This window comes from Panthera uncia, assembly GCF_023721935.1.
Source record: "Panthera uncia isolate 11264 chromosome C1 unlocalized genomic scaffold, Puncia_PCG_1.0 HiC_scaffold_4, whole genome shotgun sequence".
NCBI lineage: Eukaryota > Metazoa > Chordata > Mammalia > Carnivora > Felidae > Panthera > Panthera uncia.
The window spans coordinates 8868338-8894026 of NW_026057585.1; the positions used below are offsets into that span (position 1 = coordinate 8868338).

The 25689-nt window shown below is 36.8% G+C and overlaps 1 protein-coding gene and 1 pseudogene across 3 annotated transcripts in view; one reads left to right on the forward strand and one right to left on the reverse strand.

The window, feature by feature from the left end:
* The window catches only part of TRIM33 (tripartite motif containing 33), a 131249-nt gene extending 106639 nt beyond the window's left edge, over positions 1 to 24610 (forward strand). Inside the window, exons 12-20 of one of the 3 annotated variants that reach the window (XM_049616515.1) lie at positions 6376 to 6508; positions 8540 to 8603; positions 11036 to 11195; positions 12466 to 12815; positions 14973 to 15096; positions 15523 to 15597; positions 17869 to 18021; positions 19453 to 19503; positions 19583 to 24610. In XM_049616515.1, the coding sequence (XP_049472472.1) occupies positions 6376 to 6508; positions 8540 to 8603; positions 11036 to 11195; positions 12466 to 12815; positions 14973 to 15096; positions 15523 to 15597; positions 17869 to 18021; positions 19453 to 19503; positions 19583 to 19795 (1323 nt within the window). In that variant the 3' untranslated portion in view covers positions 19796 to 24610. Of the gene's footprint in view, positions 1 to 6375; positions 6509 to 8539; positions 8604 to 11035; positions 11196 to 12465; positions 12816 to 13429; positions 13605 to 14972; positions 15097 to 15522; positions 15598 to 17868; positions 18022 to 19452; positions 19504 to 19582 lie in introns of those variants that run through there. The other 2 variants (XM_049616516.1, XR_007454638.1) reach the window with 2 other exon arrangements.
* LOC125913305 (cyclin-dependent kinases regulatory subunit 2-like) lies at positions 1014 to 4872 on the reverse strand (annotated as a pseudogene).
* Positions 24611 to 25689: the final 1079 nt, after the last annotated feature.

The following is a 25689-nucleotide window of genomic DNA, read 5'->3' on the forward strand; positions in this document are numbered from 1 at the left end:
CCTGCTGTGAGCTTGGATCCAGAGAGGACACCAGGACCCCAAATGTGGTCACATCTTTGCATTCTTCTGTTTGGTCCAAAACACATTCTTCTGTTTGGTCCAAAAGGGATGAGGTACCCCTTGTGCAAACAGGGTGGACTGAGAAAGAAAGTGGTTGCAAGGCCTAGGTATCAAGCACTTGTGGAGAGGAGCAGGAGGCATCCTGAGAGAGGCAGTGATGGTGAAGAGTAGAAGAGTAGAAGGGCCTCTGAGGCATCTGTCCCTTTCACCTGTAATATTTTCCTGAAGAAACATATCTTTCAGTGCCTTATGAAATTTCATTAATTCATTTGAATTAAAAAAGCCTTTTATTAAAAAAACTTTTTTAGTGCAATGTACAAGCTTTATTTAACAGAGGCAACAAAGGCAAACAGCCACTTATATTAAAGGGAAAACAGACTAGAAGAGATTTTATCTTAAACACCTTAGAGAGGCGCCTGCGCCTGGCTGGCTCAGTCAGTGGAGCATGCAACTCTTTTTTTCCTTTAAATAATATTTGTTTGTTTGTTTGTTTGTTTGTTTATTTATTGAGAGAGAGAGAGAGAGAGAGCGCGCGCGCGCGAGCAAGCAGGGGAGGTGCAGGGAGAATCCCAAGCAGGCTCCGCACGGTCAGCACAGAGCCCGACTTGGGGCTCATACTCATGAGCCGTGAGATCATGGCCTGAACCGAAACCAAGAGTCGGATGCTTAACCGACTACTGAGCCACCCAGGTGCCCCAAGCGTGCAACTCTTTGATCTTGGAGTTGTTAGTTTAAGCCCCACATTGGTTGTAGAGATTACTTTAAAAAAAAAAAAAAAAGAACCATCATATAATAACTTACTTACAGTTGCACTTAACTGAGCTCTGTTGTAGTGAAGAATACAGCTCATGCACCATTATGGATGAATGATTTGTATGTTTTCAAGTACTCACTGAATACTACCTCACATATGTATACATTAAATTTGAAAAAGGTGTAATTAATGATCCCCAGATATACTTCATTTTTGTTGATATTTTGGAAGAGGTTATTTAAGAGAAGAATATGTGATTCTGGCTCATGAATAATGTGATGAACCCACCCTGGACTCTGTTGGACACCAGGTTTCCTCCACTGGTCTTCAGACATCAGATGGGTTTTAGATACTGGTTAGGAAAGTTCTCTGGGTAACACGATACGCTGGTACTCGTAGTGCTTGTTGAAATACTTGTTCAAGTTGATAGATCTGCTTGTGGGCTTCCTGAGGGTGGGTGGGAGCAATGAGGCACCAAGAGTGGGCTCAGCAGACTGCATGTCCTCATTAAGCCAAGGCAACGACTTGACAAAAACATTTTATTTATACATTCTGTGTAACCTTTGAAGGTTATATATACTGAGTCGTCCTCTCCTGCATTGTGCAAGTTACTCAGAGTCAAGTGTTACCATGGGAGCAAGGAACAGTGTAATTACTAAGATACTAAGACCCTTGATTGCATTTTAATATTTTTATGGGTTTTATGGATTTTATAAGAGTTTTAAAGGATGTTTCTTTAACTTCAAATTGTTTCACAATCACTAACACATTGTGAATTTTCTTAATCTTATTGCTTCCCAAATAATAGGAGAGGTCTTTTTTGGCTAAGTGAATGTTAGTTGTATTGGTGCTGAGAGGACTGGATGATACAGAATGGGAAATTTGGGAATGTGTCTGCAAAAAAGTAAAATTTCTGAGTCATAAACTTAGAGTTTACAAAGCACTTTCACAAGCAGTATTGTCAGTTTAATATGTGAAGTCCTCTTGTCATAATGGCATCCCTATTTTATGGATGAGAGTAAGAAGGATTAGTGACTAGTACATGGAAAAGTTTTAATTCAAAGCTCACGCTCCTAATTATAAGGCTGGTTCTCTCCCTGCTCTCCATAGAGAGATAGTAGGGAGATAGTTTGTGATTGTAGGCCTGGAAAGGTATAGTACTGAGAGGCTTTGGGCAACCAGAGAGAGGTATGTGCAGTGTTAAAAGAATCATTAAGCTAAACACTTAGCATATGCTGAAATCCTTGGGGATTTAGAATAAAAAGATTAATAAGACTTGGTTCCAGGTCTTAAACTTTGAAGAGGAAGAGGAAGTTTGCCAATGTCTTACTTAACATAGTTTGCTAGGGCTATTCTGATCTTGGTTTGGTGCTTTCTGACAGAGACCAGATGGAGGAAGTGTAGATGTTCCACAGCTTTGAAAAGCTTGGCATCGTATTAGACTTTCCTTTTCATCACCTACTTTTTATTTTTATTTATTCATTTATTTTTAATTTTTATTTTTTTAGTGTTTATTTTAATTTTTTTATTCTTTATTTTTGAGAGCGAGACAGAGTGTGAGTGGGGGAGGAACAGAGAGAAAGGGAGATACAGAATCTGAAGTGGGATCCATTGTCAGCACAGGGCCTGATGCGGGGCTTGAACTCACGTACTGCAGGATCATGACCTGAGCCGAAGTCGGACACTTAACCGACTGAGCCACCCAGGCACCCCTATGTTTGTTTATTTTTGAGAGCGAGAGAACAGAGCATGAGTGGGGTAGGGTAGGAGCAGAGAGAAAGGGCACACAGAGTCCTAAGCAGGCTTCAGGCTCGGAGCTGTCAGCGCAGAGTCCACTGTGGGGCTCGAACCCATGAACTGCAAGATCATGATCTGAGGCAAAGTCGGACGCTTAACTGACTGAGCCACCCAGGCGTCTCTCATCACCTACTTTTTAAAATTGAGATACAATTCACATACAAGAAAATCCAGTTTTTAAAAATGTACAGGACAGTAATTTTTAGTATATGCACAAGATTGTGAACCATCACCACTACTTGCAGGACATTTTTATCACACCAAAAGATACTATCCGTTGGCAATCACTCTCCATTTCCCTCTTATCCAGTCCCTGGAAACCACTAATTTGCTTTCTGTTTCTATGGATTTGCCTATTCTAGACATTTTGTATGAGTGCAATTCTACAATATATGGCCTTTTGTGTTGGGCTGCTTTCATTTAGCATGTTTTCCAGGTCCATCCATGTTGTAGCATTTATCAGTACTTAATTCCTATTTATGGCTGAGTATTTCATTGTATGGATAGTCCACATTTGTTCATGGGTTCTTCAGTTGATGGACATTAGGTTGTCCACTTTGTGGTTGTAGAAATAATATAGCTATAGAAATATTTGTACAAGTTTTTGTGTGAATATGGGTGATTGGTTCTCTATCGTAAATTTCTAGTAGTGGAATTGCAGTGTCATATATTCTGTGTGTAAGTTATTGAGGAAACTGCCCAACTATTTTCTACAATAGATGCATCATTTTACGTTCCCATCCAACAGTGCGTGAGGACTTCAGGTTTTACACATTCTTGCCAACACTTGTTACTGTCACATTTTTTTTTTTTAACTTTAAAAAAAATGTTTATTTTTGAGTAAGAGCATGTGTGCACATGTGGGAATAGGGTCAGAGAGAGAAGAGAGAGAGAATCCCAAGGAGGCTGTGCACTGTGAGCACAAAGCCTGATGCGGGGCCCATCTCATAAACCATGAGATCATGACCTGACCCAAAATCAAGAGTCAGACGCTTAACTGTCTGAGCTACCCAGGTGTCCTTGTCACCTACTTTTAAAAGTAATTAGAGGTGGTTACCACAAAAACACAAATAAGAAGTAGGTAACCGTATGACCCAAGTGTAGAAAGAAAAAGGAAACCTGTCATCTCTTGAAGGGAGCTTATTATCTCTTACTTTCTCTCCTATCCTGTAGTTTCCATGGTATAGTAAGAAGAAACCTAGGGGAGACTACACGGGAAGTAGATAACTATGCAGTGTAAATCAGTAGTATTAACTATGCAGTGTAAATCAGCAGTGAATTCAAAGTAATTTGTGGATATATGTTAATAGTAGTCATGATAGCATTCAGTATGGAGTAGAAGTTGTTCTAAATAGAATTCTTTCAACCTGAATTATATTTTATTTTGCTCTGCTGTCCATCTCCAGCATATTGATAGTGCATATTTGTAATTTAGACTTTGAGGTGATAATACATGATGAACCTGAATACTTTTTGAGTACATAAGTGAATATTAGATTCTGTTTAGAATAGCATATAATTAATGGTATAATCTCATGATTTATTAAATTCTTTAGAATTTTTCATATTTGGTGTACTTAGTAACTATCTCGGAACTATATTGGATATTATGAAGTCTTGGGAAAACTGTATTTCTGATATTCATATGTAAACTTAAATGTTACTGACTATCCATTTCTGTACTGTGCTGCTAGCACTGACTAAATGAATCCATCTTTTCTTCCCATTTTTACCAATCTGATGGGTAAAAAGGCACTGTTGATTTCATTTATGTTTCTTTTATTTGTGTGCTTAGTTGTGGTTCACTGATAATTTGTATTTCTTCTTTGGATTGCCTTTTTCCTTTTTTTTTAAATTTCTTTTATTAAAAAATTTCTTTTTAATATTTATTTTTGTGAGAGAGAGGAAGAGACAGAGCTTGAGCGGGGGGAGGGGCAGAGAGAGAGGGAGACACAGAATCCAAAGCAGGCTCGGGGCTCTGAGCTGTCAGCACACAGCCCGACTTGGGGCTCGAACTCACGAACTGTGAGATCATGACCTGAGCCGAAGTCAGTCGCCTAACCAACTGAGCCACCCAGGCGCCTCCTGTCTTTTCCCTTTTAATTCATGGAAGTTATTTATATAGCACATGTTCCATGCAGTTATTCAAGGATACTCAAAAACCATTGACTTAATGAATAAATGAATTAATGTTTTTCCATACTTACAACTTTATTAATGCATGTCGCCTGAAACCTGGGGGTGAATGCTTCAACTAGCATTTCCCTGTTGGGGGCTGTAATGACGTCATAGAGGCCATTTTATGTACTTCCAGTTTGCCTCTTCCTAATCTGTCCACTCTTCTAGCCTTAGGCCTGTCTTGCCAGAAGTATAAATTACAGGTGGGTGAGTATAGAAGGAGTGGGAGTAAAGGTTATAGGTAACCTGATACTTTCATATCTGTTTTGAATCATCCCCCGCCCCCTCCATTATGTTCAGGTGTGACATTGTTCACTTTCCATCTGTGGCCCATATTAGGAGCTCCCCCCTCGTCCAAAATACTCCACTTAACTAGTTGCAGCTAAATATTCTCCTGCAGGTATGGCTTACAAGTGAATCCTTGGCCAGCAGCCGTGACCACTGGGCAGTTACAACTCCTAATACCCCTAGTGGCCCCCCCAGTGAGCCCTCTGCTTGCGATCACCCTTTATGTTTCTCGCCTTTAGCGAGAAAGGCGTGTACTTTTTAGGAATCCTCCCTTGCCTGTGATATGTTGGGAAATGCTTATTTGGTTTTTCTGTCAATCCATTTCTACTTTGTTTTATTTCTATAATTTTCTTCAAAGTTTCTATGTTGTTGACATCCTTTCCTGTCACCGTGAAAATCAGTACAATTTTGAGAGGAAAGGAGAGCAAGAAGTAAATGTATGTGTTCAGTTTTCTGAACATTTGCATAAAAGGTATCTTGCCTCCAGTGGGAGAGATTAAAAGGGGCAAGTGTGGGCACAAGTAGACCAAAAAAGCAAGAAGATTGGCAGTTATTTAAGAATAGTTTGACCACCTCTTATGGCACAGTATACAGTTTTTCTTAAGGTAGTTTTCATAGTTAAATAGTATTTACTGTTTCTTAGGTAAATAATTTCTATTTTGTCATCACAGTTCTTCAGTATAGTTGGGAGGTTTTAAAGAGAGGAAATTGATGTGTAAGTTGTCCAGTCATCTGGCTTTAACCTGCTGTCTTGTCTGAGTGAGAAAAGGGCTCAGTTCTCCTGTGGACTGCCCCCTTTTTTGGTGTAATAAGGGGCTTTATGCCCCAGGCTAAGGGTTTTCTTTTGAGTCTAAAATATTTTTAAAGCTTTAAAATTAGGTATTGACTTGATTAAATTTCTATTCAGGTGAGTGATTCCAGCAGGACTATGAATGTTGAAATAAAGAGAGGAAGACGGGACAAGAATACTGATAGAGTTCTTTGTCAACTTTGAGAAAAGGCAGAAGAGTCAGATGATCAGAGCTATTTTCATAGTAGAACATAAAGATTTAGTAGATTATTGTGTTCTCTCTTGAGCTGCCCGGGACTTGTTGAATAATACTAATTATAGCTTTGTTCACACAAACTTTAAACCATTGTGGGTCCTCAGGAGAAGCAACAAGGAAACAACAATTACGCCAAATTTGATACAATAATCTGTTAGTAAATTGTGAACATAAAGGATTATACTAATGAAATAAATAGTTTCTCCTCTGCTTTAATCAAAGCAAATTTCTCATTTCATTCTTTTTCTTTAGTTGGAAGATGCTGGTTCAAGTAGTTTAGATAATCTACTAAGTAGATACATCTCAGGCAGTCACCTACCCCCGCAGCCTACAAGCACCATGAATCCCTCCCCAGGACCTTCTGCCCTGTCTCCAGGATCATCAGGTAAGCCATCAGAGGCCCTGCCTCATTTCTTTAACACTGTAAAAAGCTATCTGTCATTATAGTTGACCTTTGAAAACAGGTTTGAACTGCACGGGTCCACTTAATATGCAGAGTTTTTTCAGTGAATGCAGTACTATAAATGTATTTTCTCTTCCTTATGATTTTTTTTTTAATCTTTATTTATTTTTGAGAGAGAGAGAGAGAGAGAGAGAGAAGGGGAGGAACAGAGAGAGAGGGAACACAGAATCCGAAGCAGGCTCCAGGCTCTGAGCTGTCAGCACAGAGCCCAACATGGGGCTCGAACCCATGAACCATGAGATCATGACCTGAGTCAGACACTTAACCGACTGAGCCACCCAGGCGCCCCCCCTTATGATTTTCTTGATAACATCTTTTCCCTAGCTTACTTTATTGTAAGAAAACAGAATGTAATATATGTAACATGCAAAATACGTGTTGACTGTTTATGTTATTGGTAAGGCTTCTGGTCAACAGTAGGCTGTTAGTAGTTAAGTTTTTAGGGAGTCAAAAGTTAATATGCAATTTTCAACTGCACTGGGTGGGGGGGCGGTGTCAATGCCTATAACTCTCACATTGTTTTAAGGGTCAGCTGTGTATGTATTAGGATTTTCCAGGAAAACAGAACCAATAAGAGGTGTGTGTGTGTGTGTGTGTGTGTGTGTGTGTGTATATGTGTGTGTGTATGTAGAGGGAGATTTTAAGGAATTGGCTCACATGACTGTAAGGACTGGCAAGCCATTGGGCAGGTTGGCAGGCTGGAGACCCAAGGGAGAGTTGATGTTACAGTCTAGGGTTTGGAGGCAAAATTCCTTCTTCCTCTGGGTACCCTAGTCTTTTCTCTTAGTTCTTCCAGTGATAGGATGAGACCCATCCAAATTGTGGAGGTTGATTTGCCGAGACAGAATCTACTGATTAAAATGTTAATCACATCTAAAAACACCTTTACAGCAACATCTAGACTGGTGTTTGGTCAAACAACTGGGTAGTTATATTCTAGCCAAGTTGACATAAAACTAACCATCATAGTATCATATCGTTTTTTTTTCCCTGATTGCTGTACTTATTTTTCTTCAAATTCTGTTGGTAGTTTTCAACTAAAGTAGTGTATACCTGTAACATACACTGTTCAGAACTGTATTCACGTCCTCTGCTGGATTTGTAGATGCAGTTACTTGCCATGTCTTATATTTTATGATACAGATGGTCAGTTGGAGAGTTCTTTGGTTTCATCCTCAATTTAAAACTTGTAAGATAATGAAAAATGGAAATTAAAAAACAAAACAAGGATTGAGGAAAGGCAAATGAATTTTCAAATTGCAATTTTAAAATAAAAACTTAAATTTATTGGAAACTGTTCACGTTGTGACTAATCAAGTCTATGAGGCTACAGATCTCTTCCAAAATCCCAGTTGTTTTATTAACCCTGTTTGTCATGAAGGAATGAATAATTAAAGCAAATCTAAATGGATTGACAGTGCAGAAGTGGTTACAGAGTATATTTTCTTGGTTTAAATTAAACATTACTTATTTCTTACTGAAATAGAAACAGACCACCTCATTATTTCTGGAGTAAAGATAGTTCAAGTTTAAATGTGAGTTTTTCATAAGATGCATCATTAATACAATTTCTGAGTGATAGAATTTTTAAGGTGTAATATAATTATTCCAGGACTTATAAAGAAGGAGTAACTATCAGGAATCTAAGAAAGATATTTACCAGATGACTTGGAGTTGGATGGTAAATAGCTTTCTCTTGATGTGGTAGTTTTCATTGATTGGATAGGCTTGCTCTGAGGGGAATTCTGAGAATCCTGTCTGGGCTCAGCTGACAGAAATTGGTTGAAACATGCCAAGGGTTACACATGCCATCCCTGATTTTGAGGTTAAGGCTAGGCCTGATTTCTAAGAATTGCTAAATTGCATCATAGTAATCTTTAATTCTGTAACTAGTAGGTAGAATTCTGAATATTCTTCCCTGCATTGATAATCATTTTATGTATTATTTTCCAGGTTTATCCAATTCTCACACACCTGTGAGACCCCCTAGTACCTCTAGTACTGGCAGTCGAGGCAGGTGAGTTTTAACATTGTTAGTGGGTTTTTTTTCCCCTTTTTTATTAAGAAAAATTTTAAACATGTATTTTAATAAGAAGAATATTACGTCGAAATCCTATGCTTATCACTCAGCTTCACCAGTTACCAAGTTATGATCATTTTTATTTCTTCTGTACTCCCATACATTTCCCCCTACTCTGAATTATTTTGAAACAAACCTCAGACATCTTATCATTTTACTTGGACTGTTTCAATGTATATCATTTGAAGAATTTAAAAAATTTATAGCCACAGAACAATTGTTGCACCTAAGAAAAATTTATTAGCTAATTCTTTAACATCAGTAGAGATCGAGTTACAGATTTCCCAATTTTTCTCATCCCTTTTTAATAAATGGTTTCTTTAAATTGCATTAAAATAAGCCGTATGTACATTGCCATCCGCAGATACGTTGAGGTCAAAATCAGATTGTATGTTGAAGAAACATATTGTTTCTCAAAACAGTTTTCCCCACCTTGTCATTTAAATACGCTACTTGCTGTTTTTTCCCCTCTGTTTTAATAATTTTGATGAGATTTGATCAGATTTAGGTTTGATTTGGGGGAAGGTTGGGTAGGAAGAATACTTCATTGGTGGTGTCAAGTACTTCCGTCAGGGCACGTAATGTTTCGTTGATTCTGTGACAGCAACCCATTAATGATCATTGCCTAGCTTTTTTTTTTTTTTTTTTTTTTACTGGTTGAAAATAATATTTTAATTAATGTGTTCTTTCTTTTTGTTTACTGGTGTAATATATTTCTGTAAAGGAAATTTTTCTGTCCTAGTAATGACTTGGTTCCCAGCACCTGCCAACAGTGACCAATGAGATTTTTTTATCATTGCCTTTATGAACTCATAAATTTAAACATTTTATATGTTCTAAACTATTATAGATGTTATTTTTATTGGGTTAAATTATTCCCTGTTTGGCTGTTTGGCTCCTTAGTCCTTTGGTATAACCCCAGTAGTCTTTGAAAACTTCCTTACTCCTGTTACAAAATGATGTTCCAGGTTCGTCTTATAGATTTCCTGCCTCAGGCCTACTGATCACCATATCTTTAAGAAATCTTGGTTGTGTTAATAAGGAAATAGTGTTTGGAGACAGTCTTCTGGGCATTAGGGGCACTCATTGCTACTTAAATTGTTTCTTATGCCTTTTTGGTGGACAGGTTTAAGAAATGGGGCTGGTGTGTGGAGTGTGTTAACATAAAATAGAATAAATGTTGACTGATTTTTAGTTTGAATAATTTAGTGCAATGTAAGAAAGACTTAAGATACATGAATTACTTTTTAAATAAACTTTTTAAAACATTTTTTTATTTTGAGAGAGAGAGCACAAGTGGGGGAGGGGCAGACAGGGAGGGAGGGCCTCCATGGGGCTCTAACTCAGGAATCTGTGAGATCATGACCTGAGCCTAAACCAAGAGTTGGCCGCTTAACCAACAGAGCCACCCAGGTACCCCTGAAGGTTTATCTTATTTGGGTGTGTGTGTGTGTGTGCACGCGCATTCTGAAGACGGGTGCTATTAAAATACTTGCTTGACTTTTTAATTACACTTTAAATAATCAGTACTTTTAGAGGAAAGTACAGATTGAAAAAGGTGTTCATTCTCAGTAGCAGTACGGTCTTACCAGTTTCTTCTCACTTCTCTTGCCAGTGGTTTTACTTTGTGGTTTAGATAGAACCGATTAGTTGTATACCTGTCCTCTTAGCCTATCATTTTGGTGATTCAAAAAAGGGTATTCTGGGTTATTGACTACTTGTTAAACCCTTCTCCCAATTTCCTGCCCTCAAAAGCTAAAATAGAGTTTCCTTTGAGGAGGCTTTATGAACCACTGTTATTAATGCTGTTTTCTACAGATGTTTGGGGGCAGAGAAGAATTGAAAATGCTTTTATTATTATTTTTTAATGTTTTATTTATTTTTGAGAGAGAGAGCGTGAGCAGGGGAGGGGCAGAGAGAGAGGAGGACGGAGGATCCGAAGTGGGCTCTGCACTGACAGCCTGATGTAGGGCTTGAACTTACAAACTGTGACCTGAGCTGAAGTCAGATGCTCAACCGACTCAGCCAACCAGGTGCCCCAAAACTGCTTTTATAAAGAAAAGCAATCACTGATATTCCATATTAACTAGCCTGGGAAAATTGTTATTTACTAGACTTCTTAAATGATTTAGCATAAGTGTCTCACACCATAAAATACATTTTTAGGGTCTTTTCGTAGTTTGATCTATGTTTTTAAAGAATTTGAGGCTAAGCTTATATCATACTTCTCTTACTTGCATTATGAGTATCCTTATCTTCTAGAAATACATTGTCTATCATTTTCACCTTAATGAGCATTACTTTTCATAGAATTGGTTTTATATACATTATACAATCAAACATAGGTGACATTTTTTGTTTTTTATTAGCTGTGGGTCATCAGGAAGAACTGCAGAGAAGACAAGTCTTAGCTTCAAGTCTGATCAAGTAAAGGTCAAGCAGGAACCTGGGACTGAAGATGAAATATGTAGCTTTTCAGGAGCTGTGAAACAGGAAAAGACAGAGGATGGCAGGAGGAGTGCATGCATGGTAAGCTCCCATTGGGGTCTGTCAGGGATCTAAGGAGGCCGCTGCACGGGTTCTTCCATCTTTGCATTTTAGACTCTGCATGTTGTTTAGTTTTGAATATTTATGCTTGTAACCCAAGTTTTTAATCGCAGTGTCTGCTAAGATGTGTCACAAAAGATTTAATTATATTAAGGACTCATTTGAAATGATCTTTTAGTATGTAATTGGTTAGTATTTTTGCCATGATTCTAAATCGGGTTCTGTATTGTTCTGACTTTATTAATAATCATCTCAGTAGTCACACTGAGTCTCAGACCACAAAAGATCCTTGACTGTTTTCCTGGATCTGTCAGCTCAGGATTAAGACTGCTGACGTGAAAGAAGTTTAATGATCAAAGAGTTTTGTGATGGGAAGATTGCTTTTCGTTTATGAATTTATTAGCTAGTGTAGAGTTTTTCAGATAGAAAATTTTATTAAATTTATAATATAGAATGAAGGAAGGCCACCTCGCAAACATACACGCGCCCAAATATTGGTCTTGGCCTTTTCTTCCTGCCCAGGCTTAAGTGTCATTTTCTACACAGTTGGCATATAGAAATTTCAAGTAGGAGGATTAGCATATTTATTTAACACAGTATTTGTATATTTAGAGAGCAAAGGGATTTAAAGTTGGCCTTCATCCAATACCTGGCTTGGAAAATTCCCCCAGAAAACCGGGTGCAAAAGGGTGGTGAAAGATTTCTTTTACAATTATCAGAATCTTCCAACTTTAGTAAAATGATAAGTAGGCAGAGTAACATTTCTTGGAAGATATGCAACAGAGTCTTATGTGAAAATAGGGTATCAAAGTCAGCTCTTTGTAGGAAAAGTATAATCCTGTGCTCTCTTTCCAGTCAATGTGCTTAGCAGCTTAATTAATTTTCTTATTATCCACGTGAACCAATATTAGAGAGTATTCTATAAAATCATAAATTAACATGCCTAAATAATTTGGGGTTATTTTCATTCTTTTATGTCATAATGCCATTTCCAAATTCATTTTAAATTATGTCAGTGTATATGTATGTGTATTGCCATGACTTTTAAGTTACATGCACATACTGCATACAATAAGGATTAAATGATTCTTCAAGAGGGGCGCCTGGGTGGCTTATTCAGTTGAGCCTCCAGTCTTGATCTCACGGTCATGAGTTCAAGCCCCATGTTGGACTCCACGCTGGACATGAAGCCAACTTACAAAAAAAGAAAAAAAAAAAGATTCTTCAAGAATTTGTCCTTGTTTTGTTTTAGTTGAGCAGTCCCGAGAGTAGCTTGACACCACCTCTCTCAACCAACCTGCATCTAGAGAGTGAGTTGGATGCATTAGCAAGCCTGGAAAACCATGTGAAAACTGAACCTGCAGATACAAATGAAAGCTGCAAACAGTCAGGGCTCAGCAGCCTTGTTAATGGAAAGTCCCCGATTCGAAGCCTCGTACACAGGTCGGCAAGGATTGGAGGAGATGGCAACAGCAAAGACGATGACCCAAATGAAGACTGGTGTGCTGTCTGCCAAAATGGAGGGGATCTCTTGTGCTGTGAAAAATGTCCAAAGGTCTTTCATCTAACTTGTCATGTTCCAACACTTCTTAGCTTTCCAAGGTACCAGTGAAATACTTGACTTTTTTTTGTTCTTGTTTATATAAGCTGAAAGCTAAAAACCAGAAAGTTCTTCATGCAGATGGGCTTCCTAAGCAATGCACAGTATTTCTGTAAAACAGGGGGCCTGTTACTCCTTTGGTATTACCTTCTAGAGAAACTAACAGCTGAATGGTAAAATGTCCAAGATGTAAATAGTGTGATAAAAAATAGACTGTTTCCTGGCCTTCAGTTTGTACTTGGCATAAGCGAAGTAGATAAAACTCTAAATTATGAGAGGTAGGGGTCTGGGATGTAGGAGAAGTTAGTTGATTTCCTGTTGAAGCTGAATTTTTTTATCTATTGGAATCAGTCTTAACAGGGTCTACAATAATTTCATTTAAGAATACTATTTAGTTAGAGGCAGCTCTATTGGATCTTTACCCAGAACTTCCTTTTCTAATGTTTGAAAGCTCTCAAAAAGCATTTGAAAGAAAAAACAAGTACTTTGTAAAAACACCTTCAACACCTTGAGTTTTTTAGTTCTATCTTCCTCTTGACCACAGAAGCAGGTAGTTGGTAGTGCCAGCCCAAAGCATTATGTGCAAATTTCTCAGACTTTTCCTTCTGTCATTTAGCTGGAATGTCTTCCAGTCATGAACTTTGGAATGGAGAGTTACTGAATTCCTTATTTAGAAGAGAAGAACTTGGGATGAAGATAAATAAAGATTGGGGGAAATATGAGCATTGTCCTCATACTCTTTGACCCCCTGGCAGCTCTATATCTGGTTTCAAGCATTAAAACATTCATTGGTGAGCATTCAAGGCAGGCTGGTGTTACTAGCTAACACAGTGGGACAAACGTGCTGGGTTGGGTTACAAAATTTGTGGACTGGTCTTAATTCTGTAGTGAACTAATTTAGCTTGCAAGGTTCACAGATTTTCATGGATTAGTTTCATTTCTTAAGTGGTAGAGTGGGGATTCGAAGAGCTCTTTTTCATCCCTTCCATTTAACAAGTTGTGCTCAAGCCATTTTTGTCTCCAGCTGATTTGAGACCGCTTTCTCCCTTCCCAAACCTTTACCCCCAGATTTCCTTTTAAGTGACAATAATGTTCTTGAGAAAGCTCAGCTTTTTTTCTGCCTGTAGATACAACATTCACATTTCCTCTCAGATTCCTTAGAAGCAATGATTTTAGTTGAATAAATACTACCTATTTTGAAAATTTCAACCTTTGGATTAGAAAAGTGGTGGATATGTATAAACAGTGCCAGAATATTTTTCTAAAGAATCTTAATTCTTACCTAAGTCTTAGGAGGTATAGTCATTTGCCAGAGATGTAATAAGGGCCTTCTTTTACTTTGCTCTTTTATAAAAGGAAAGCATTGGCATTTTGGTGTTATAATTAAGTCATTTTATATTTTTCTTCCCTTTGAGTCGTAACATCTACCGGAATGTTAGAATTTTGCCACTGGATGCTTTCTCTCAAAGGCTGATGCTTTGGAAAGATTTGGAACTGTTGGCACAGACCAGTACAATCTCTAGACTTAAAATTTATTTATGGTGGGGGAGAGAAGGGGAGAATTATTGGGAGTGAATCCTTTTGGAATTTATGGTTTGATGGAAATCCTGATGTAAACAAACTATAGACTGAGCAGGTTTTAAAAGGTAAGGGGTACATATACCTATGTGTGCTTGCACTTAGAGAGTTGTATGTGTATTCATGGCTTTTGACTGGCCATGAAGAAGAAGAATTTTATTTTTGGCATATTTATTACATGCCAAAACAGTATTGGATACCCCAGGAATTCCGTAAACTGTATTCTTTCCTTATTCATGAGTTGGGGTCATTGTGAGGTAATACTGGGGTTGACAGTCTTATGCTACAGGTACTGATCATCAGCTTTGTGCTAGGAAGAGGTCCCGTTTGAAATGCAGGGATACCAGTTTTATAAAGCTTTCTAGAAAGTAATTAGTTAAAGAAAGACTGGGGAACGTTTTGGGAAGCTTTTATCATACAACTTCCCTTTATGAGGTCTGATAAGAATAGAGATTCTCTCTTCCCCTCAAAAACCAGAAAGGAAAGAAAACAAGCTGGAGACTTAACTCTGGAGAACTGGTTTCTCTCTAGAGTGGGTTTTGTTAAAATTACATGAACTAATTGCCTGTTTCCCTCTTTAGTGGGGACTGGATATGCACATTTTGCAGAGATATTGGGAAACCAGAAGTTGAATATGATTGTGATAATTTGCAACATAGTAAGAAGGGGAAAACTGCACAAGGGTTAAGTCCCGTGGACCAAAGGGTAAGTGTCAAATAAGTTGGCTATATTATTAGGGATTCTGTAGTTAATGTGGCTGTGCACCTCCAGATTACCTAGGTAATCTATAAAATTTTGTACAAAATATTGTATGTTGCTTTTATGACTCCTTTGCATTTGTATAATCAGTAGTAAATAAATTACCTTAGTCTTCATCTAAGAGCAAAACCACTGTATCTTCGATAAATTCATTTAAAGTAGAACAGATAAAGACAGTTTCAAAACTAAATTGGAAACAAGACAGTTTGCTTCAGTTATGTGTATTTAGTTAGATAAGTCAATAGGTAGGAGGCATATGTGTTCAGCTTATTGTAATAATACTTTGTAGTGATAAAGTTCTTTTACTCAAGAATATCTATCTTATTAGGGGAAAAACTATTTCATGAGTTTTCCTTTCTTTTTTGGGGCCAGAAATGTGAACGTCTTCTGCTTTACCTCTATTGCCATGAATTAAGTATTGAATTCCAGGAGCCAGTTCCTGCTTCGGTGAGTTGTTTACTTTAGGAAATCCTTGGTGAAGAAGCCCAGTGTAAGACTTAAGAATGAGGGCTCTGGCCCTAAAACTTCTTGTCTCAGGCTTCTTGAATAATTTCCTCAACACTTCCAAGGTTCAAGTTTTCTAATATTATTTCTTACCCCATTTGGATGTTCCAAGGACATATATGATACCTTTATAGAATGATTTTAGCAAGTACCTGATAATGTTGTAAGTACTAACCTGAAATTTTGAGAGAGCGAGAGAGCACAAGTGGGAGAGAGGGGCAGAGGGAGAGAGAGTGAATCTTAAGCAGGCTCCATGCTCAGTGCAGAGCCTGACATGGAGTTCAATCCCACGACCCTGCAATCACAGACCGAGCTAAAATCTAGTCGTTCGCTCAACTGACCGAGCCACCCAGGCACCCCAGTATGAAAATTTATTAGCACTAAATGGATATGAGACTTGTTAAAATTGCACTTTATTTATTAAAATTTCTGTGTGCTGTCGTGAAAACTTAATGAATTTAATTTCCGTGTCCTCTTTTACTTTTAAGATGGACGTAAAGGGATATAGGTATGATGGAAAGAATCTTAGATCAAGCGTCAGAAGACTTCTCCCAGTTCTGTCATCAAACTTAGGGGGAAATTACATAATTTTCTGCCTCAACCTTTTTTTTTTTTTTTTTTTTTTTTATTTTTTTAGCGAGCACAAGCAGGGGGAAGGACAGAGAGAGAGAGAAGGAGAGGGAGACACAGAATCTGAAACAGGCTCCACGCTCTGAGCGGTCAGTGCAGAGCCTGATGTGGGACTTGAACCCAAGAACCGTGAGATCATGACCTGAGCCAGAGTCAGATGCTTAACTGACTGAACCGCCCTTGCCTCTACTTTTTTAAACATACAGTGGGAATATTGGACTAAATTTCTAAAACTCCAGTTCTGTGATTCTAGGCTCTGTACCTTGGGGAGAAAATAGCCTCTGTATATTAGTTTGAATAAAACTATAAAATTGAATCTTTCACAGTGGCTCTTATCTTTTGAAGATAAGCCCTCTTTTATGAACAGTCAAGATTAGGAAGACTGGAAATTTTGCAAGTCAGTGCTCTTTATCTTAAAGGAGACTGTAAGGAATAAAAGCTCTAAAGGAATATCTGGGGTGGTCAGTGCTTCACAAATGGAATGAGAATATGCTACACACATTTTATTTGCTTACCATCAGTTGAATTAAGATATTATTGAATACCAGGTCTGTTATAGAATATTAAATACTAGACTTGTTAACTGGGTAGGCTCAGAAATGAATTTATTATTTAAAAAAAATTTTTTTAGGGTTTTTAAATTTATTTTTGAGAGAGGGAGAGACAGGGAGGGGCAGAGGGAGACACAGAATCCAAAGCAGGCTCCAGACTCTAGGCTCTGAGCTGTCAGCACAGAGCCACACACGGGGCTCCAGTTCAGGAACTGTGAGATCATGACCTGAGCCAAAGTGGGACACGTAACCAACTGAGCCAGTCAGGTGCCCCTCAGAAATGAATTTTAAGGCACCAAAGACCTAGACACAAGGAAGATATTTTGTGCAAATTGTATTCATCTGATACTAGGACGTTTGTCTTCAAGTTCAGGAACGTTACTGTAGAAAATAACTTTCAAACACTTCTTTTCATGAACTGTTTAAACAGCTTCTCCAAATTCACTTGTTTCCCAAGGATACAAAGTTTTGGCAAAAAGTTGGGGCCAGAACTCTCCCTGGCATGATCACTAAAGGGTTAATAAAATTTTTATTGTGTTATTTACAGTTTTTCTCCTTCTCTTGTTTTATGTTCAGAGTTCTTTGTGATAAAGTTATAGCCTCTCAAAGATGTTTAATAATAATAATATATTTTGTAATCTTTTTAATTTTCTTTCCTATTTAAAAAAAAACAACAAACAAAAAAAACCTCTTCAGGTGTCCTAAAATTCTGATGAGCCAGATGTGTCCTTAATAGGACTTGTTGGCTACCCTTACTGATTGCTTTCTTTCCAAATCTCCTTACTAAAGATAGAGCTTTGGGGCCTTCACTAACCATTAAGACTGCCACATATTCTGAATATGATTTGATTTTTATGATACATGATTGGGGCAAAAGATGTAAAAGTACATTCACTGTACCCAAAATTTGCAAGCAGCTGGCTCAATAATTAACATATTTTTCCCCTAAAATCAATAGGCTATGCATTTTTAAATAAAACTGTTTGGCATTTTTGGAGAATCCTCATCTATCCTTATTTATTTGTTTGTTTAGATACCAAACTACTATAAAATTATAAAGAAACCAATGGATTTATCCACCGTGAAAAAGAAGCTTCAGAAAAAACATTCCCAACACTACCAAAACCCAGATGACTTTGTGGCTGATGTCCGTTTGATCTTCAAGAACTGTGAAAGGTTTAATGAAGTATGTTAGCTTCCAAACTATAAAGTCTTGGATTATTAGGTTTTTTTGGGGGGTGGAGGGTGGGGGGTTGTTTTATTTTATTTTTCTTGGGAAGAGATTTTTCTAATTTGATTCAAAAAATTTTTTTCTGCTGCAATCAGAAGTAAAATTTGGTTGCATCCACACCTCCAAAGAAGAAAGTTTACTGTGTATAATTAGATAAGTTAAGAATATTAGTGGATATTCCTTTTTGAACAAGTTGAGAATTGAGATATACAAGTATAGAAAGGAATATATACTTATAGTTAAGTGTATTTTATGGGAAATGATTATAAACAGCCTATATTTGGGGTACATTTAGGATGGGCATTTGTACTGGTTCCTCTGATTTTATTATTAATGTAGGTTAATAATGTTAATCTATTAGATGTAGAACCCTAAAATCATAAACTCATCTCTGGTGGCTCATCTTGAATAGTAGCCCAGAGTATATGATGTTGAGTTTTCTGATCTCAGCAACATGACTTTCATTAACTTTGGTCATACATTTTTTTGAAGAAACAGATGAACTGTCCTTGAGAAAAACTGTGATATGTGACTCTTTCAAAGAAACTGTTTTGTTTTCTTTGGGAAAAATCAGGTCTCTTATTGTTAAGGAAGATTTTCATAATTCTAGGAGAAAAAAATGGAATTGGATAAGAATCTACAAAATCTTTCAAAAGATTATAGAGTATCTTCTTTATTGCTGATGAAATTTGGGTGCCATATGACTATTACTAAAAGTACTTGAATCAGTTAAAGTATACTCATAGCTGCTTCTGGAAATATCTAGGTGACCTTTTTAAAACTTGTTAAAAAAAAAAAAAATCCCTATAGGTCAAAAGTATAGTATAGCAATATACCACAGAGAGTATAGTAACACCTTACTTGAAGTTTAATACAGTCCTAAGTTTTGTGTCTTACTTTCTAATCAGGTAGATTATTTTCCAGTAAATTGCTTTCGGGAATTATAGGCAACCCTTTCGAGGAAGAAGATACATTTTATCTGCTTTAGTAATAGTTAAATAATTTATGATTAACAAATTGCCATACAGATAGAATTCTGATAGGTGGTTTGTTGATGGTTTGACAGTTTTTAAAAAGCAACATTTCTTATGTTACTTGTTTTTTGGTTTTAATTACATTGATGTATTTGGTCCAGGTCCATTTCAGATTGACTTTATTAATTCTGAATTTGAGACAGTTTTTACGGTTTCACAGTAGCTTTAGCACCAGAACTTTGTAAAGAAAGCGGTTCCATGTTCTGTAGTATTTTAGAAAGCACTTAATCTGGTTATAGCAATTTGTTCCCCCTAGTATGGCTGACTTTCGTCGCCAATCCTATGCAGTTTTATAACTTTAGAAAGGATTATAATTTCCCTTTTTTTTTTTTGACTCTGGTATCCTTTTTAGATGATGAAAGTTGTTCAAGTTTATGCAGAAACACAAGAGATTAATTTGAAGGTAAGCTTTTCAGACCATGCAAACTTGGTGAAGGAATATGCATTACCAATAGGTGAATATTCCTATCTTTTGCTTGCAGGCTGATTCAGAAGTAGCTCAGGCAGGGAAAGCAGTTGCATTGTACTTTGAAGATAAACTCACAGAGATCTACTCAGACAGGACCTTCGCACCTTTGCCAGAGTTTGAGCAGGAAGAGGATGATGGTGAGGTAACTGAGGACTCTGATGAAGACTTTATACAGCCCCGCAGAAAACGCCTAAAGTCAGATGAGAGACCAGTACATATAAAGTAAAATGACATGAACTTAACTAATTGTTTTAAGGAAAAAAAAGAAAAAGAAAAAACCCTTTTATTTAAGTGTTGCTGGAATATCCTGCCTACAGTGGGCACCTCCTTGAAGAAGCTGATAGCTCTTACACAGTATTAGATTGAAGTAATGGACAGAAATCACTTCTTGTCAAGCAAGGGGGGAGACAACTCTATTTGCAATTTCAAAAGAAAAACAAAAAGGAAAAGCAAAGTGATTTGAAGATTTCTGTTACGAAAGAGGGTGGTTCTTTAGAATGGTAGATACTGGTCATCATGTGCTATTGATTGGTGCAGGATACTGGGTGTACAAGTAAATACTTGATGGTCCTGTTGCTCGTGTCTGTTTGGACAGGAGCATACAGTTATTAAAAACAGCTTTCATGCTCCCCTTCCACACACGTACATACTGGTTTGTTTTCTAATTAAAATCAAAGTTACTCAGATTCCACTTTGATGTCAGTGCAGATGTGCATTGAATCATGCCATTATATTTGTTCTCACTTTGATGCTGTTGGGCCTTAGTTTTTATATTGGTTTAAAGAACTCAACGGCAGTTTTATTTTCTATTTATACTTAGAGTCTAGGAAACATCATCGATCATCATTTAATCAGTTTTAATGGTCTGCTGAAATAAATATGGTAACTTTTCAGTGGCTGATCACGTGGTAGTCATTTCCAGAAAAACCCTTCCACAGAATTGCACTTCCCAGTCGGATCATCCGATCGTACAGTTACTCCCATCAAAGGTGGAATGTTTGTTTCAAAATTAATGTAGTTTTCATTTAAATTTGCTTGAGAAGGTGACAACTGGCTCTTACCCAGTCTTCCTTCGTATCAGTTTTCTGATAGACCACTATTGGCAAACAGTAATCTGTCAACTACCAAATGTGTAAAATTTTCTGTATTTCACTTTGTCTTATTTGTAAATAGTGAACTAAAACTTCTGGCAGATCAGCAACATTTGCTGAGCCTGTTTTTTAAGCTAATGTGTATTCTTACTAATGTTCCTATCAAGAATGGATTTGTAATATATGCTGTCTATTTCTAATGTTCACATTCATATTTTGAGGTTCTATCTTATTTTAATAGAGAACAGACTTCTCAGAAAATCTTCAGAAGCAGCTTATTATTAAATATCAAACTATTGAAATAAACCCGGTGGGGTTAGATTACTCATCTGTCCACCAAGTGGGACATTTGCATGGACTGGGGGCTTAACGGACTTAGAAGAGGCCTGTAAGTAAATCCTGAAAATGAGCCAATCCCCACTTGAATGGTTACTGGAGTAAACCCACCTTTACTACCCTGCGTTCAGCACCCAAGGCAGATATACCACCTTGGCTCGGTTTTGTTTTTCTTCTCTTCATTTGTGATGCTCAGATCCAAGATGTGTGTTCTAGACTGTGTATGGGCTTCTCTTTTGTTGGATTAAAAAAGTTAGTCCTACTTTTGTATGGACACCTTAGAATATAAAGTGACCAAAATAGAAGACTTGCCATTAGATATTTTTCAGACGTCAGCAGATTTGTGGCAAATCATTTGCCTTTTTAAAAATTCAGCTTATGCAGTTCAGACAGTAGACTACTCAGTAAAAATTATTTGACATAACTGTCTAAGAGGTAAATATTTTTTAGTGCATATTGAATCAAATAAAGTGCTCTAAAGAAATTATTATACAAATTCCTTTGGGTTGTTTTTCTTTTCTTAACAAATGTTGGGGGTAAACATGGATATTATTCAGGCCTTCTGATGGTGTATTTAAGCAGTATTGATTTAATAATACTGCTGTTGATTTACTTCATTCTGTGGCTTCCTTTTAGCTTCTCTTTCAGTTTTGTTAGAAGTTAGGCTTTAGAACCTACACCGAACTGTTTTATCATTTTACTCAAATTTCAGGTTCTTAAGAAGAATTGTCTTATAAGGGAGAATTGTTTAAAAATGCTTTATTTATGTGCATTTCCCTCTTTCCCACAGCATTTATGATTTCAGTTTATCAGGAGACGTATCTAAGGGCACAGTTTTGGAAAGTGATGAGTAGCAGTATAACTTCCTTTGGTCCATCCATTGATTTCTAGTATTTTATACTTGCTCTTCAGATGAATCTTTTTCATGATTCTTAGATAAGTCTTTTATATAGGTTCTACCAATGGAGGAAAAACTAAAGTTTAAATATTTATTTCTTGATATTTGGGGCCTTAAAAGATAACGTGTTCCCTTTGAAGTTTTTCATGTTACGTGGAATTTTTGTTTTTTGTTTTTTTTAAGATTGGTTTTTAAAAAGCCACTTTATTGTCAGCATTTAATAGGCTCCATTTCTGTTAATGGAAGGCAATTCATACTACTGAGGATTTACTATGAAGTAAATAACTATCAGCAAACCACCGTTTAAATGAAGGTGTTCAGTTTAGATTTCACTGAAATTTTTTTCTTGTACGTTGATCTCTGTGTTCCTACCTAATTTGTTCAGCCACTAATATAACTGTTAAAAAGTATAAAAACTTACATTGACATTCAGATATCTTACATGTTTTTCTATTAATTTATGTCTCAAAAAAGTAAACATTGAATATCAGTTCCTGAAGGCAGTTTGTTTTGATACTCTTTGCATTTGTTATCCTTTGTTAAAAAACAGTACTTTAGATTTGGAGATGTTAAATGTTTCCTTAAAAAAGATTGCAAAGTTTTGCAATACCTGAGTTCCCGTCTCCCATCAGAACACTAAGAATAAAGTGTTCCTCAGTCTGTTCTGCTGGCCTAAATTTGCATTATTTTTTATTTATTTTATTTTTTTTTAGCATTTGGCTCAGCTGATTCACTGAGTAAAGGAATTGTTTTGCAAGGTGAAACATGTACGTGTTCCAAAGTATGGTTAAGTTGTAGGTCATGCTCTATATTACCACAGATCATTACCACAGAGATGATAAGGTATTGGATCCCCTGTTGAAATTATTCTTTTTGGAATCAACAAGGTACTTTCTGATTTCTATGTCTTATATAAGAGAATTTTAAATAATATTAAAGTCAGTTAATTCTTTTTGTTGTAACACTTTTTGAGGTTTTTAGTTAATCCAAAGAAATAATGCTTTTAAATAGAAGCAAAAGGTTTATAGTGTGCAAATTGTAGATTTATCAATTACCTCAGCAGGTATCCTGCCATGTAATTATTAGTGATTAGTGTTAATAAGCCAGTAGATTTAGGTCTTCTGACTGTGCCCTTGGATTTTGGCCTACTATCTTTATTCAATAATCTCTTAGTATCCACAATGGGAGTAGATGCTGTGGCCCTCTCTCCCTTGGCCTTTTAAGTCCCTTACCCATTCCCCCTCATATAAAACACAGGAAGTATAAAAATCTCATTTCTTGTTGAAGTCAGCACTGCTTATTTGCATACTCCGCATTGGATCGGTGAGTAGTTTTATAAAATCCACCCACCCCAACTCTCCTAATCAAAACAATCAAATTCTTAATTCATACCGTCTGTATTAATAATCTGCTGAAGATGATCCAAGGTTTTCAAAGTGTATCAGTTTAATCTTGAACTGAACCTTGATGCTTTCTTTTTCTTTTTCTCTCAGTTCTCTCCTCCTCGATAAAGCAATAACACTGCTTTAAGTCTGTTGCCTGATAGGCATGTCATAGTCCTCTCCCGGATGGTGATTTTATAGGAAAGTTTGTATGCATATCACCCAGTCTATCTTTTAAAAAGTAAGAAATTTAAATGTATGCTGGAGCTTACGACAATATATTGTGGCATTTTATTTTAAAAATTGGGGAAAGTTGCATATTTTTTTAAAAGTAGGTATTTGAGTAAAAAAAAAATTGAAGGTACTTTTTTAAGAAAAAAAAATTTATATGCCACAGTTTACATAGACATTTCAGATTTCAACATGTACTCTTGGATATAATGGTTTCTTTTACTTGGGCCAAAATGCATGTAAAGCATATCTTTCATCTTAGTTCCTTGTGTTTGCCTCCGTGGTCTTTTATATATTTTTTATTGTAGCTGAGAAAGTTATCTTCAAAAACAGTCAATTTGGATATATTTGTCATGATCATACTACAAAATGTACAAAATTAAGTTTGGCCCTTTTCTAGCAAGTAATCTTTAAAGTTAAAAATGCTGTTCTTTTAAGTTCACCAAATTCATATGTGGGAAGGCACTGAGATGATTTTGTAAGTGCCACTGCAATATGCCCTTTCAGGTGTGGCCTAATTTCCAGTCTTAAGAAGGAAGTGCTTGTCTGCTCCTGGTCTGAAAAATGTAGGCATTTACTATGTTTTAAATCACAGTGAAACATGTATATAAGCCTATAAAAACGGTATGTGCAATCTGAAAGCCTGTTAATTTTCTATGTAGACATACACACGAAAGGGTTAAAATCACAGCCTTACTAGTTCCTTGCTTCCAGTATTTCAACTGGTCTCCTCCCCTCATTATTATTATTATTACTACTACTATAACTACTATTATTTTTGCACATAACTAACTACCCTTCAATGATTCTTAAAGAAAAGTGCTGTTTCTGTGGTATTGTATTCTCTAAATAATCATATTTAATTTTTTAAAACAAGGTTGCAGTTTCTAATTGTTCCGTTCCTGTGTTTTTTGCTGGTGTGTATTAAAAGCAAGATTTTCTTTTTCATGGTTATTTAATACATTAGCTGCCTGTAAATATTTCTTGTTATAATGCTCTGGAATGTGTTGTAGAAGTTGTATTAGATTAGTTTAAAGCCTTGTTTGAAAGCCACATTGTTTTGGTTATTTCTATTAAATTAGAAAATTGAAAAAGTTTGCAAATGAATTCCTTTTTTTCTTCCTTTTTGAGTTGAGATTTAGTCATTTAAATATATTTGAAAAATGTGTACTGTGTGCCAGGCACTGGAGTTATAGAAATGAAAAAATCAAACACAGTCCCTGCCTTCACAAGCACTTAGACTCTATATGAGACTGATGAGTGCTCTGATCGGGATCAACACAGAAAAGAGTAGGAACACATGGGACAGGATCTAACACCTAAGTTCATTGGTTGGTGAAGCGATCTCTTTCACTCATAAAAATGTGATGACGGTGGACCAGGCAAAGAGAGAGTGAAAAGAGAATAAAATATAGAGAAGTCTGAAAATGAAAGGGAATATGTATAGAAGTTCATTTGGAGCAGAGCGTAGGTTGGAGTAGTAAAATACTAAGCTGGAGAAACGAGCCAGAGTCCTTTTTCTTTTTTTGATATTTGTTTATTTATTTTGAGAGAGGGCATGTGTGCATGTGCAAGCAGGGGAGGGGTAGAGAGAATGGGAGAGAGAGGGAATCCCAACAGGTTCCACGTTGTCAGCACAGAGCCCAACATGGGGCTTACACTCACGAACCATGAGATCATGACCTGAGCCGAGATCAAGAGTCGGACACATAACAGACTGAGCCACCCAGGTGCCCTGAGCCAGGGTCCTATTTAAGCAGTGCCTGGGAAGTCTTGTTAAAGGGTTTAAGTGCTTTCACTGAGGGCAACTAGGAGCCCCTGAAGAATTTTAAGCAGGATAGGGCTTGTGGAGTTGATATAATCAGACTTGCCTTCTTGAAAGTAAGTTTGTTTTCAACTATAAAGAATGGATTATGGAGAATGTTGGAAGTGGAGAGTGGTAGGCTGTGAATAATCCAGGTGAGCCCTAAACCAGCTATTAAACCAGCTGTTTGGCAGTGGTGATGGAAAATCGTCAAATTTTAGATTTAGAAAGTAAAACAGACCAATAATGGAGGCCAGGTGGTTACCTTAGGCATATTTTATATAACACCTATTAAAATAATAAGGAATGGAAGAAAGGATATGGGGATATGTTGAGTTTAAGGTACCTATGGAACATTAAGGTGCAGATGTCCATCGT